The sequence below is a fragment of the Pseudorasbora parva genome, chromosome 24, assembly GCF_024679245.1.
Source record: "Pseudorasbora parva isolate DD20220531a chromosome 24, ASM2467924v1, whole genome shotgun sequence".
Taxonomy (NCBI): Eukaryota; Metazoa; Chordata; class Actinopteri; order Cypriniformes; family Gobionidae; genus Pseudorasbora; species Pseudorasbora parva.
In genome coordinates this window covers 20,719,786-20,735,595 of record NC_090195.1, presented here as the reverse complement: position 1 = coordinate 20,735,595, position 15,810 = coordinate 20,719,786, and the positions used below count along the sequence as shown (strand labels likewise).

The 15,810-nt window shown below is 41.7% G+C and overlaps 2 protein-coding genes across 2 annotated transcripts in view; both read left to right on the top strand.

Moving 5' to 3' along the window:
• The window catches only part of si:dkeyp-28d2.4 (myelin-associated glycoprotein), a 30,234-nt gene that overhangs the window by 143 nt on the left and 14,281 nt on the right, over window positions 1-15,810 (top strand). The window lies entirely within an intron of this gene.
• Window positions 605-14,036, top strand: LOC137064263 (myelin-associated glycoprotein-like). Its single transcript, XM_067435637.1, has 6 exons — window positions 605-782; window positions 5,346-5,663; window positions 5,810-6,073; window positions 6,186-6,276; window positions 11,092-11,149; window positions 13,788-14,036. Exons 1-6 carry the CDS (start codon window positions 605-607, stop codon window positions 14,034-14,036), a joined length of 1,158 nt encoding a protein of 385 aa, XP_067291738.1.

Sequence of the window (15,810 nt, the reverse complement as noted above, 5' to 3'; positions counted from 1 at the left end):
CCACAAATGATATGATGACACAAGAGTAAAAATAAAGTGCAAGAGTGTGATTGGCTGTGAATGTAAGATTACCCTAACATTTTTATCTGTTCATCAGATAAAACTATGGTTTCAGAAGACTTTAAAAACAGGGCAAAATTCGTACATGTCATAATTACTTTTATGGTGTTATTTTGTCCTTTTTGGAGCTCAACTTTCCTGTCAGTATACACTTTTGTTGTAGCCTATGCAAGAGCAGCATGAAAAAAATCTTGTAATTGTTGTAATTGAGAGGGTGTGATTTTTTAGCATGTCCATTTTTGTGTTAACTGTCCCTTTAAGACCTTTACCTCTATCAGGTTTAAGTCATAATGCATAAATGTGTTTTTATATTTCAGCTGATGATAAAAACTACTCTGCGGTGATGCCTCAGACAGTAACAGCTCTGACAGGCTCTTGTGTGCAGATTCCTTGCTCATTCATCATCCCCGATTTTGAGAACAAACGTAACAGGGCAAAATCTATTTATAGGATCTGGCTGAAAAATAAATCACAGTTTGGTAATGGTGGTTTTATAGCTTTTAATAGCAGTGAAAACATCATTAGAGGATTTAGTGACATACAGATGACTGGAAATCTCAGTGAGAGGAACTGCACAACTGTCTTCTATAACATCATGAGGAATCATTCAGATCACTACTACTTCAGACTGGAAATGGAGCCAAATGTGTTCAAAGCAACATTTAACCCTGATCCAGCAGATTCAACTCATTCAAGAAAGACTGTGAACATCAATGTCAGAGGTAAATGTCATCTCCACACTCTTTACAATACAGGTTTGTAGTAAGTTCGTAATGTGAGGAAGGAAGAGGACACGGGGGTCGGTTGGACTGTTGATGCTTTCTTTATTTCTGTATCAAACTCAGTGTCACACTCAGCGTGTGCTTCAGACAAACTCATAGACAATCACTTCCGGTTCACAGCGCTTCCGGCTTCCGGCTAAACTCAGGGTCACGGTGTTTCGCATCAACAGTCCGCCTCTCTCTCTTTCTGGTCTCCGGTTCCACGGGCGTTTTATCCCCTCTCCGCGCCCATTACTGGAACAAGATACAGGTGTTATAAATCTGCGTCCAACCCACTCACTTACCGCTCGTCCCGCGGCTCTCTCTCCCGCTGGAGACCTCGCTGAACCACGCCCCCCTTGCCACATACCCCCGGAAAAAAAAATCGGCCACAGCCATCTGAGCACCCGGCCTGTGGACCACCTTGAACTTAAAAGGCTGAAGAGCTAGATACCAACGGGTGATCCGCGCGTTGGTATCCTTCATGCGGTGGAGCCATTGGAGAGGCGCGTGGTCCGAACAGAGGGTGAACTCCCGCCCCAGAAGGTAGTAGCGGAGGGTGAGAACGGCCCACCTGATGGCAAGGCACTCTTTTTCGATGGTGCTGTACTTAGCTTCTCTCTTTGAGAGCTTACGGCTAATGTACAGCACCGGCCGCTCTCCCCCCTCCACCTCCTGGGCCAGGACCGCGCCCAGCCCTCTGTCCGACGCGTCAGTCTGCAACAAGAAAGGGAGAGAAAAGTCAGGGGAGTGTAAGAGCGGCCCACCACATAGAGCAGCCTTAACTCGGGTGAAAGCCTGCTGACACGGCTCCGTCCACTGGACCGTATCTGGTAGCCCCTTTTTAGTAAGATCAGTCAAAGGGCTGGTGAGGTCGGAATAATTTGGTATAAACCGTCTATAATATCCCGCCAGCCCCAAGAACTGTCTTACCTCCTTTTTGGTCTTGGGTCTCGGACAGGTTGCAATTGCAGCAGTCTTATCAATTTGGGGACGCACCTGTCCATGACCCAAGTGGAAGCCCAGATACCTTACTTCCACCCGCCCAATTGCACACTTCTTCGGATTGGCCGTGAGCCCTGCTCCTCTCAGCGACCGCAGGACCGCCCTGACATGCTGCACATGCCGCTGCCAATCGTGACTGTAAATCACGATATCATCCAGATAAGCAGCAGCATATGCGGCATGGGGACGCAAAATCCTATCCATGAGGCGCTGGAAGGTAGCGGGTGCCCCGAACAAACCGAAAGGAAGCGTGACAAATTGGTGCAATCCAAACGGCGTGGTGAAAGCTGTCTTTTCTTTGGACAATGGAGACAAGGGGATCTGCCAATAGCCCTTTGTTAAGTCCAATGTCGAATAAAATCGAGCCGTGCCCAGCCGATCAAGCAACTCGTCAACCCGCGGCATTGGATAAGCGTCGAATTTCGACACTGCGTTCACCTTGCGGTAGTCCACACAGAACCTGACCGAGCCGTCAGTTTTGGGAACCAAAACGATCGGGCTCGCCCAGTCACTGTTAGACTCCTCTATTACTCCCATGTTGAGCATCGCCCCTAATTCTTCCTGAACCACCTTTTTTTTGTGTTCAGGCAATCGATACGGCTGGCTGCGAACTACCACGCCCGGCTCGGTCTCAATATGGTGCTGAATTAAGTCGGTACGTCCCGGTAGGGGCGAGAACACGTCAGCGAACTCCGCCTGTAGTTTTGCTAAATCCATGAGTTGGGACGGTGAGAGGTGATCTCCACCAGGGGCCAGTGCGACCGATTGTGCTTTGATGCTCGCCTCTGACCCGAGATCCTCCTCCCCCCCGATCACCGTGGCCAACAACACGGATTCCACCTCATTCCACTTTTTAAGCAAGTTAAGGTGATATATTTGACACACCCCGTTCCTATCGGAACGTATCACTTCATAATCGAGATCCCCGATCTGTCATGCGACCTCAAACGGCCCCTGCCACTTTGACATTAATTTCTCTCCCGGTGTAAATTTACGTAGTCTCGTACCCCTGTTATATGTCCGGCTCTGGCGGTCCTGGGCTTGTAACAAATTCTCCCTGGATAGCCGCCCCAGTGTGTGGAGTTTTGTTCGCAAGTCCAGCACATACTGAATTTGGTTCTTCGCCAAAGAAGGTCCCTCCTCCCAAGTTTCTCGCAGGACGTCCAGCACCCCCCGGGGCTGGCGTCCGTAGAGAAGCTCGAAGGGGGAAAACCCTGTGGAGGCTTGTGGGACCTCCCGCATGGCAAATAAGAGGGGTTCTAACCACCGATCCCAATTTTTGGCGTCTTCCTGTACGAACTTACGGATCATGGTTTTAAGGGTGCGATTAAACCGTTCGACCAAGCCGTCCGTTTGTGGGTGATAAACGCTTGTTCGAATGGATTTAACGCCCAATAATCCGTACAGTTCGCTTAACGTACGTGACATAAACGCTGTGCCTTGATCAGTGAGGATTTCTTTCGGAATCCCCACCCGGGAGATTAGTCGAAACAGTGCGTCCGCAACACTCTTCGCGGAGATGTTGCGGAGAGCCACTGCTTCCGGATATCGTGTTGCGTAGTCCACGATGACTAACGCAAAACGATGGCCGCGTGCGGATCGCTCTAATGGCCCGATGAGGTCCATCGCAATTCTCTCGAAGGGGACCTGCATTAATGGAAGGGAGCGCAAAGGCGCTTTTGGGGCGGCCAGTGGATTCACCAACTGACATTCCGGACAAGACGCGCACCACCTGCTCACATTGTTATGAATGCCTGGCCAAAAAAATCAGGTCATGAGGCGATTCAGCATGGCCGCCTGTCCCAGGTGACCCGCCATTGGATTAGAGTGAGCCGCCTGGAAAAGCATTTCCCGGCTCTTTGGCACTAACAACTGGGTTGTATCTACCTTTGTCTGAGTGTCTTGGGTCACTCGATACAACCGGTCCTTTATTATGGCGAAATAAGGATAAGTGACAGGCAAGGCAGGTTGGAGAGACTGGCCGTCGATAGAGCGGACCTGCTGGAAGGCGTTTTTGAGGGTCTCATCCTGTGACTGCTCCAGAGGGAAGTCATCGCTGTCCGAGAGAATCAGTCTCTCGATCCCGCTCAGTTCCTCTGAAGCCGTCCCCAAGGGTCCCGTCTTAGTCTCCCCAAGCTTTCTCCCAAGCGGCATCCGCACATAACGACCCCAATAAAGCCGGAAAGGCGGGCCAATTCGTCCCCAGAATTAGCGGATGCCGGAGGTGTGGACTAACCGCCACCTCTACCTTATGCTTTTTCCCCCGAAACTGTATCGTGACTGGGACAACCGGATATTCCACCACATCCTCGTGCACACACCGCACCTTAACCACGCGGCTTGTATCCAATGCCCCAGGCTGCATCAGGCTTTGATGGATCGAGGTTTGGTTACATCCTGAATCCACCAAGGCCTGATATGTACCCCCCTTGATACTCACAGGAATTTGGTACTCTCCTGCTTGATCGGGGGTGGTCCGCTGTACGTCCAGGACCCAGATCATTGTCCCGATGTCCATCATAGGACATCGGTCCACAAAATGATCCGGGTCGCCGCACCGCCAGCAGGCCAGCCCAGGCCTACCCGCCGCCCATGCGGGTTGGAGAATGAGCGCGGGGAGGGGGTGGAACCGGAACCATTATCACCACCCGCCCCCAGCAGCCCCTCGAACTCCCGAACGGCCCAGGGCCCATCCCACCCCGGCCTCTGGGGGGAATGCGAGGAGGGCCTGGAGGGCGGGACCTAGGGAGAGGGACAGGGCGAGAGGGAGAGACAGAGGGGGGAGAGAGAGAGTGAGAGGTTAGTAACGGCTAGCCGACCCCCGGGCACGCCACCAGGTGGTCCTCCGCCAGGTTGATGGCCGTCTCCAGCGACGTGGGTCGGTGGCACTGGACCCACTCTGCGGTCTTCTTCGGAAGCCGAGCGACAAACTGCTCCAATACCACCAGATCGACAATATGGTCCACGTCGCTTCCGCCGGCCAGGAGCCATCTGCGGCACGAGTCCCGGGTTTCGGCACCAGTGTAGTAAGTTCGTAATGTGAGGAAGGAAGAGGACACGGGGGTCGGTTGGACTGTTGATGCTTTCTTTATTTCTGTATCAAACTCAGTGTCACACTCAGCGTGTGCTTCAGACAAACTCATAGACAATCACTTCCGGTTCACAGCGCTTCCGGCTTCCGGGTAAACTCAGGGTCACGGTGTCGCATCAACAGTCCGCCTCTCTCTCTTTCTGGTCTCCGGTTCCACGGGCATTTTATCCCCTCTCCGCGCCCATTACTGGAACAAGATACAGGTGTTATTAATCTGCGTCCAACCCACTCACTTACCGCTCATCCCGCTGCTCTCTCTCCCGCTGCAGACCTCGCTGAACCACGCCCCCCTTGCCACAAGGTTCTTATGCTTTCCTTCACTTGTTAGTCACTTGATCAATTTAATAAACAAATACATATAAATGTTAATATTATTTACATAATTAACTAACATTACTAAGATCAGTTTACTATAATTATTTATGCAGATTCACCACAACCTCCTGAACTAAAACCCAATGATAAACTCTCTGTGATGGAGAACACAGCAGTTAATCTGAAATGCTCTGCTGAAGCCCCCTGTCCAGAACAACCTCCTACAATATCCTGGACCAACATCCCTGAATCTGCCAACATTACAACACAGTTACGGGAGAAACCTGATAAAACCCAGTCAGTGTTTTCACACGTGACCTTCAAAGCTTCATACATGAATCACAAAAAGAACATCTCCTGCACTGCTACATATCCAAGAAAAACATCTGAAGATTTAACTGTGGAGACCAGCGTGATGCTGCGAGTCCTGTGTAAGAGATTTGACTGCTTACTTCCTTTAACATAGCCCTGTGCCTGCTTAAATGCACAAATGCTGCTTAAAAAACGAATTTGGTGTTTAGAAATGCTTAGGTGTTTTACTACTTTTACTGTTTATGTGTTTGTGTTTCTGTCAAAGTTCCTCCAAAAGAAACTCACATCATCATCACTCCATCTGCTTCAGTCTCTGTTGGCACTAATGTGACTTTGACCTGCAAAAGCAAAGCCAGTCCATCAAATAAAACGTACTACACCTGGTACAAACGTGAACAGGAGATGCCAATAGCTTGGGGAAAGAAGATTAGTTTTGTTGTAACTCATAATAATACAGGATCGTACTTCTGCATTGCAGAAAATAAACATGGCAATCAGTCATCAGCAGAGATCCAGCTCACGATTAAAGGTGAGTTTACACAATCTAAATGTAAAGAACAAGACCATTTACAGATCTGAAGCAATGAAGATTATTAGAAATACAATATTCTGTCCAATTACAAGTGTTTCATATGCTATAGGAGAAGATGGACACTCTATGCCTCTGATTGCTGGTTGTGTGGGAGGAATTGTGGCAGTGCTCACGCTCTCAGCTCTTGTTTTTTATGCAAGGTAAATTTTGTTATATTTTCAGTTACTTATGTTACTTACTTTGTCATTTTGAAAGAGACTGATGTATTCAGCATTGTGCTTGTGTTCATTTAAAGGGTTAGTTCACCTAAAAATGAAAATTATTTATTTAATTACTCACCCTCATGTCGTTGGACACCCGTAACACCTTCGTTCATCTTCGGAACACAAATGAAGATATTTTTGTTGAAAGCTGATGGCTAAGAAAGGCTTCAGAAAGGCCTCTATTGGCATTCAGTACATTCCCACTGACCCACTCACAAGACCCATAAAGGTACTAAAGACTTCGTTACAAAGCCCATCTCACTACAGTGGCTGTACAATAATTTTACAATGCGACGAAAATAGTTATTGTGCGCACTAAAATCAAAATAACGACTTTATTACGAAGTTATAACAAGTTATAATAACGAAGTTATTGACGTTAACTCGATGCATGTGCGAGAATATGACGCAGCACCACCGTTCGAATACATGACCTGAAAGAGGAGGAGCGCCGCTATCACGAGATCCAGGTGAGTTCACGTCCGAGACCTACACGGAAGACACTCTAGGCAGATAAAATCATTATTTTTATTTTTTTTGCACAACTATTCCCGTCGCTTGGTAAAATTATTGTACAGCCACTGTAGTGAGATGGACTTTGTAACAAAGTCTTTAGTGCCTTTATGGGTCTAATGGAGGCCTTTCTGAAGCCTTTCTCAGCCATCAGCTTTCAACAAAAATATCTTCATTTGTGTTCTGAAGATGAATGAAGGTCTTACAGGTGTCCAACGACATGAGGGTGAGTAATTAATGAAATCATTTTCATTTTTGGATGAACTTACCCTTTAAGCCTCAGCCACAGTTAGAACATATGAGACATGTGCCGATTTTCGATAATGCGATTTATCACGATAATGAATATGCATGATATTGTTATCGTAGGCACTTTAAAATATCGTAAATAATAATTTATTAACAATTTATATTTTTTTTTTATAATGCACTCAAGAATACTTTGCCCATCAACAGTATAAATGCTCAACACCGCTGTATTATGCGTCAAAGGGAAACACTCAGATGTAAATGAGAAGCACATGAACGAGTGAAGGAGACGCGCTGCTGAAGTGCCGCTCAGTGACAGCAGAGGGCGCTGATGAACTGCAGAATGCAGCGATTACCCTGGAAACCCGCAAACAAACAAAAAAGGGGTGTAGTTTTTAAAACAGCCATTCGTTTTTGTAATCTCAATGATGTTCATCACAGCACCAAATACTTAATACTTAAAGACTTAATAGGCTATTTATTTTCAAACTTAAACATTTTTTATGTTTTAATCTAGACTACAACATGCCCTAATAATTAGAACTGTTCTAATTATTTGTTATTGTTCAGTAAAACTTTGAGACATAGGACTTCATTATTTAACATGTTAATTCATTATTACCAAACTAACAATGAAAAATACTTATAAACAGGGACGTGCACAGGGGGGTTGCTTAGGTTGCCCGGGCAACTGCCCATATGCCCTTCTCGACTCACGTTGCCCTTCCGAGGTGGAAAAAAATAAATAAAAAAATTGTACAATGGATGCAGAATTTCACGTAGGCCTAGATACAAAAAAAATAAATAAATAAAAATTATTTTAAAAAATCGCAAAGCATCATGCACTTCCATATTCGGGTACCCGTCCGAAAGTGAAAGTCAAGCAATTGCTTGGGGCCCTGAGCTGGCCTGGGGCCCCAAGACAAGGACAGGTCAAGAATAAAATGCAATGACAAACTGCTTGAGCGCCCCTTTGAGAGTCAATGCAGTGAAGTGCAATGACACTGTTATCGGAATCCCCCTCAAGAGGGCCCTCTCAGTTGTCGCTGACAGCAGCCACCCAAACACGCGATCTCTGCTGCCGGCAAAATACAAAACCTCCTCGGCAATCATGAAGCGGAATTATGCTTTAGGAAGCCAGAAAAGAAAAAAGAGAAAAAACAAGATAGTGGTAAGTGATAAATTACACTATATAAAATAGCTCTATTTGTACAAAAATGGTGTAATTTTTCAGCAGGTATAGGCTAGCAAAATATGTTTAGCTAACTTACCTGCCTGACGGCAAATGCTGCTTGTAACAAACAGTTAGTGCTTTTTTTTCCTGAACGGACGGAATATGGTTACATCCCGTAATATGTTTTTTAACGTGATAAGGAAGACGCAGATCTGTTCCAGAATAACTGTTTTATCGTATTTAATGACATAACATTGCTATAGCTTAGGTTTTGATGAAACTGGCATAGCATGCTTTACTAACATAAATAAACTGGAATTATTATAAACATTATTTAACCAGAAAGAGGCAGAGGAACATGATTTTTTTTTCATAGCTTATCTAAATGTGCTAGTGTCGGGGTAGTAACAGTTCATGCAAATTTGACATTATTTTTATAAGTTACCAATGGATCTTGAACAGTTAGGCTACTTTATTCTGTGTGGCAATTTTTACACTGTTGCATTTTGAAGTACAGTATCAGGACAACCCACATGTTTTACTGGTACTGTTTATTAACTATTTAACAAGGTATTATAGTCATTTGTTTCAACTTTATAATAACCATCCAGATAATTTACAAACCAACTAGTAACCCTTAACAAAGTGTTAGGAATATTTGGTCTGTCTATAGATGTTTTAAAAATGGTTTCTTAAAGTTTTACAAAAAATTTTTAATCAATACCCGTTTATCTGTAGAAGATTAGCCATGTCCATTTTGCTTGGGCCGCCCTGGCTGAGCCTGCATGAGCGGCACTAGAAGGAGATTGCCGCGGTTGTCGGGTGAGACTTAACGTTATCGGAAACAAACGGACGATCATCCACTTTTTCTATCTGGACACGGAGCATAATAAACATACAACTTGTTCATTATCATTACCTGTGAAACTGTTGATGGCAGTTAAATTAATATTGTTAGACTATTGATATTGACTGGTTTGAGTTCTTTTATTGGTATAGGCAAGGGAAATGGCCTCAAACGCACCATAATGCAGGAAATCACATCTACAAAATAAAAAAATTCTTGGGGGAGAAATCCCCAGACCCCCCCTGCAAAAAAATAGCCCCACCTATAATATTTTTCTAGGGGGCATTAAAATAATAATGATAATGGCAATAACAATAATATGTAATTGGACAGATGATGAGGGTTTTTTTTCAGTTGGGGGGTGCCCTTTTTTTAGGTCAGAGCAACTGCCCCTCAAAAATCCTGTGCACGTCCCTGCTTATAAAGAATTAATCATTCTAAGTAATGTTAATTTCTTAGTTACTGTTTAATAACATTAAAATCAAAATAACTTTTTTTAATGGACCTAAGATAAAACTAACAATGATCAGTATTTCTTAACCAACATTACCAAAAGCATTATACTTTCTGTACCAAATGTAGCTATTGCTCAATCTTAATTAATGCATTAAATAATGAGACCTTATTGTAATTTGTTAGCCTACCTGTTCTTTATTGCCTATTTCTTTTGCACTTTAATCTGTTTGAAAATTGTACTTTTACAGCTCTGAAAAAAATCAAGAGACCACTTAACATTGATTTCTCATTGATTTCTCAATGTTAAGTGGTCTCTTAATTTTTTTCCAGAGCTGTATATATTTTTGGTGCATTATTGTATTAAACATTCAGTTATTTTTGTTATTACAAAAATAGTTCTTAAAGCTGTTATGCTATGGCAACACTTTTTTTGCAACTTATTTCAATACCGTGATAATATCGTATATTGTGATAAAACTTCAGCAATTAATCGCAACATGAAAAATTGAAATCGGCACATGCCTAGATAGCGTTTGACTTCATACAGTGATCAGGGCCTGTATTTATCAAGCATCTCAGAATTACTCACAAAAACACATTCTTGGCTCAAAGCTGTGCTTAAAAGTTAGTTATCAAGCATCCCTATCATACTTTAAGTAAAGTGTAGGACTAAATCTTAAGTGTCAGTCTTAGAGTTGATTTACAACACTTTGCTATGCTACAAACGGGATTTTGGATGATTTCATAGGCATGAACCAATCACTGAATAGATGTCCTTATTTAAAAATATTTTCAGATAAATTCACATTGAATTGTGAAATTCCTAAGAGGAGTTTACATTCAACACACATTTGACAATAAAGAGTTTTCAAGAGAATACATTATAATATACACATTTGAAATGAAAAATAAACATGTCTTTATTACAATTTTTAAACTGGCGTGCTGTTTACTGACCTGCCTATATATGGCCTAGATTCTTTAAATGTATAATCAGCCATCATGGATTCCAAAAGAAAACCAAACTGGCAGGAGGAAGAAGCGATTGCTACTGCTTGCTGAATTAGTCGAACAACGTTTTTTTATTATTATTATCATAAAGCCCAACATTAACCATCGCTAAAAAAGATGATGCCAGCTCTGTCCAAACGATACCCTTTGATTAACTGCTCGTCGTCAAACATTTCGAACACATTCTCCCTCTCTCTTGAAAGATTTGTGCACATCTTTGTCTCCTCAGTGCCATCACAGGCCCCTACTGGCAACTCCTAACCACTTGAGAGACCTCTCGAGCTGTCTTAAATAACTGGGAGAGTAAGAGTGATTCTTAGCTTAGAAATTTGATAACTCTCTTTTATACTTAAGTTTAAAAGTAGGAGTAAATTTCATGAATTCTCAGCACTTCAGACTAGCACTTTGAGAAGCTTGATAAATACGGGCCAAGATCAACTATTAAAGCACTTAATTTATGCACAGTCAAGTTTTCATTTTATTTATATATTTCCCATCACAGGATCAGGACAAAGACACACAGGGGAGACAATGATGGAAAAAAAGTTTCCATTAATCAGGTTTGTGAACTTCCTCAAACGCCAGTCAGTTCTATGGAATGTCAAAGCTGCCAATATAAAAAAATAAATAAATACATAAATAAATATACATAGAAAGCAAAAAAACTAAAATGGATAATTATTTATACATTTATTTCCATATTTATATATTTATATATTTATTTATTTCCTTATATATGTATTTATTATTTTATTTATTTATACATTTATTCATTTCTATTTTTATTTATTTCCACATGTATTCCTTTCTACATTTATTTATTTCTATATTTATTTATTTCTGCATTTTTTTTCTTCCTACATTTATTCATGCGTAGGGTAATGAGGAGGGCGGGCTTTACCTCAGACATAGCAATCGAGCTCAGAGTAGGCAAGAACAAAGCGTTGAGGCCACAGTGACACCTTGTGGTGTGGCTGAAATACAATAAGTATAGCCTAATGATGTTGATTCTGTCTGTGATGAAGGACTTGGATATGTATATGGCCAAAATATTATATCACTGGTTATTACACAGCTCTGTGAAATACTTGATTCTGATTGGTCAATCGTGCATTCCAGAGGTATGTTATTTCCCTCATACGGGTACTACGATTTATCTTGACCGGTGTCATGACAAATCCTGTCCCCCTGTGAAATCGTGTCCGCAAGGACCCCCAGAGCGATTCGATCTGTTCAGAGCCTGATTACAATTTTTACACAATCGCGTTTTGATTTTTGCTGTTTAAATTGTGTTAAAATAGTCTTTAATGTCTTACAAAGCATATGTTTCATATATTAGTAGTATATAACTGAAGCTATAAGTGCTTATATAAGTATATAAGATATACACAAGCATATCTTGTATATAATCTATTTATTTTGTGCACCTGTTCTGTATATTGCTGGGGGGGGGTATTCTTTTTTTAATTTACATTATAGGTACATTACTATGTCATGATTTTGTATTGGTACTGGATAGACTGAATAGATAAAGGCTTAAAGCAGGTTGGAACTGTTTTTCTTCGCGGAAGCTTTGCGTAAGAGCTAATAAAATATTTAATCTCAAGACAATATTTTGTGTCTAATAATTATTTATTTGAGACTAGTAGCCGTGTAATAAGCGGGATAATGTACACCCAGCCGGTTGTTATCGCAGAATAAACCCTGACAGAGTGATCAGGACCCCGACGCGAAGCGGAGCAAACTGAAATACCAGTTTGCAATATCACGCAGCACTATGAGCTGTTTTGTATACGAATAAGTTGCGCTAACTCAAAAACTCATTAATTTAACTCATCAAAAAAATCAATAATTATGATGTTCCCAATTTTAAGCAGAACTATACAATTTTCAGTTTTCATGCATTTCAATTGCTCCTAACTTAAAGAGTTAGCTAATTCATACATTTTCATAGCAATTACCATACATATAAATTAGTACTGGGCAACGTTTAAAATGTTTAATCGTGATTAATCGCATGAGTTTCTGTGATTAATCGCAGTATGCGCAAAATTCAATAATGAATACAAAAGTAGTGCATTAGTAGTGTATTAAAAGTGCTGCTATATGAACAAAAGTGCAATCACGCATCGCGCTCGGGCTGCAGAGAATGTGCTCAATTAAACTGACTTTTCTTCCGACCTGTCTAATATGGTTAAACAGAAAATATGGTAGCTTATAGGCAATAACTGTACTTTTGGTTTAGAATATTAATGATAACCATTTTCTTTCCCTATTAATGTTTGCTGCTGCATCCTTTACGTCTATGGCTTATCCCGATTTCTCCAACTATGGGCTATGGATCAAACAGAAAATGCGTGCTGCAACGCGCGTTAATACATTTAGTGCCGTTAAAATGAATTTCGTTAACGCGTTATTAACGTTATATATACGGTAACTTTGACAGCCCCAATTTCTAGTAGGGCTTTCAAAATTAACGCATTAATAACTCGCACAAAATTAATGCAAATTCATTTTAACAGCACTAATTTTATTAACGCGATTAACACAGAGTGCATTTTCTGTTTGATCCATGGCCCATAGTTGGAGAAATTGAGATCAGCCATAAACGTAAAGGATGCAGCAGCAAACATTAATAGGGAAAGAAAAGGGTTAACAATAATATTACTCTAAAACAAATGCAGTTATAGCCTACATAAGCTACCATATTTTCTGCATAATTAATTAGACTCCAGGTAGGAAAAAAAGTGTGTTTTTTCACTGAGCACATTGACATTCTCTGCAGTCCAAATATGTGATGCACTGCAAGCTCACTCTCGCTCAGGTAAATCATTAACACAATCACAGCTTACGGTACATGTGTTTTATTGAACTAAATACATTACAATCGGCTAAAACGAATACGCAGGATACTTTTCTGAACAAGAGCGCTCCCGAGTCCCGCTAAACGCTAGTCAATGGAGAGTGGCCAGACACGTACAAATGAAATGTATGAGAGTCTGGTAAGACCAGGCAATACAGAAGGCAGTCTGGCAGAAGCTAGAATTTTTACTTTTTAAAGTTTTAAATATGAATATTTTTCTTACAAAACCCTATTGATTCAAATATAGCTCATAGTAAGCTAAGACAAATACATTAACTTAAAATGCTGGTATACACCAAAATATATATATTTTTAAATATTTTTTTATTGTTTAGGCACAGGATGAAACTAATGACAGGAATTCCCCATGTAATAATGTCCTCACCATCACCAACCAGGACAACAAGATCTCTGATGATCAGTTCACGACTGAGATCAACCAAAATACAGAGGCAGACTCAACTGAAGAAGACAACCATGAAAAAGATTCAGATGTAGTATATGCTCAGGTCCACATGATACCCAAAAAAACAAAAGCCATCAGTGCTGTGCCTGAGGACATTTATGCTCAGGTGAAAAAATAATTGTTTACCACAGAAAAAAAAAGAAAAAAAATTATATATACATATATAAAATTATATATACATATATATACATATTACATATTCCAAAAAAGTTGGGACCGGTAGCAATAAGAGGCCAGAAAAATATGTACATATAAGGAACAGCTGGAGGACCAATTTGCAGCTTATTAGGTCAATTGTCAACATGATTGGGTATAAAAAGAGCCTCTCAGAGTGGCAGTGTCTCTCAGAAGTTAAGATGAGCAGAGGATCACCAATTTCTCCAATGCTGCAGCAAAAATAGTGGAGCAAAATCAGAACGGAGTTTCTCGAGAGACTTCCGGTGTGGCGATGTGGGAGAACGCAGCAGAACGGACGGTCTCCCGATCTTTTCCTTTCATACTCACCTTTTGCAGTGAATTTCACTATAAAATCGTTTTTTAAATCTTATTAAACAACTAAGAAAGATTTTACCAACAAACTGGTGCACAATGAGCAATCCTAAACAGAGAAACGCAGCATCGCAGTCGAAAAAGGCTAGTGTAGCTAGCAAAATAGCGTCAATGGTAGCTGCGTCGTCTCAAGATGAAAATCTGATCTGGAGGAAATCATGGATGACTCTCTGTCCATGGCACAACTTATTGCTGTTGTATCTAAACAGCGGGAAGCTCTAAAAGAGGACATGGCCACCCTGACACTAGACTCTGTGAAACCACTCCAAACCTCGGTGGATGCGCTATGCGAAATCATAATGCTCCTTTCAGCGTCAACTAACATCGACAGAAACTATTGCAGGTGAAAACTTTGAGCATCTTGTGGCAGTGGAATCTACAGTTAGCTCCCTTAAGAGTCAAAACACTCTACTACTGGAGCGTATGGACGACCTGGAGAATAGATCACGTTGATCTAATCTGTGTATACTGAATGTACCTGATGGAAGCAAGAATGGCAAAGACCCCACAGTTTTTGTTTCAGAATTGCTGGCGGAAGCAATGGCTGAGGTATTTACGAGCCCACCACCGCTTGATAGAGCGCACCGCTCTCTCGGTCCCAAGCCCTCAGCGGGTAAACCCGCACGTGCCTTTGTGCTACAGCGACCAGGAACTTGCGTTCAGATGGTCCAGGCAACATGAGGTGAAGTTTAAGGTGAATATGCTGAGGATCTATTCTGACTTGAGTACCACCCTTGCCAAAAAGCGCACCACGTTTAACCCGGGGAAACGAGCAATTTTACCCGCTATTCCAAAGCTGGTTAATGGGTTGTAGTACCAACAGTTCAAATACGCTGGGAAATACCATCTGCGTTGTGTATTCGCTACCTATTTTCATTTCTAAGTTCACTATTATGTTTGATAACCGGGAGACCCCCACAGACTATCGCGAGTTCAATGTAATGAGGGAGCCAACATATCGGAAGCATAATGGTACAGGGACACAGCCTTCTTGTATAGAAAAGGATTGGGCTGGGGAAGGGACTTCTTTTTTTTTTGTTCCTTTTTATTTTTTTGGGTTGATATTTTGTTTGTCATCACTTACTCCATGCATATTGCAGGTACTGCTTAGACTTTACAACATACAGAAAACATAACTATGTGGCCGGAGACATCACACTGTTTAAGATCTATATTGAATATTCCTCATATATGACTAATAATCCATAAATAAGCTTTATATTATGGGATTCACAAAAATTATTTCATGGAACATTTTGTGATGTAACCATGTAATAAAGCGTAAGAAAATCCTCACTTATCTCAAGCAAAACAAATCGGACATAGCTTTGCTGCAAGAAACC

What these genes read in the sequence shown, in the direction of transcription:
- LOC137064263 (XM_067435637.1), top strand. Translation starts at nt 605, where the DNA reads ATGACTGGAAATCTCAGTGAGAGGAACTGCACAACTGTCTTCTATAAC. An exon ending in TGTGAACATCAATGTCAGAG is followed by an intron (nt 783 to 5,345) that starts GTAAATGTCATC and finishes TTATTTATGCAG; the next exon opens with ATTCACCACAACCTCCTGAA. An exon ending in GCTCTTGTTTTTTATGCAAG is followed by an intron (nt 6,277 to 11,091) that starts GTAAATTTTGTT and finishes TTCCCATCACAG; the next exon opens with GATCAGGACAAAGACACACA.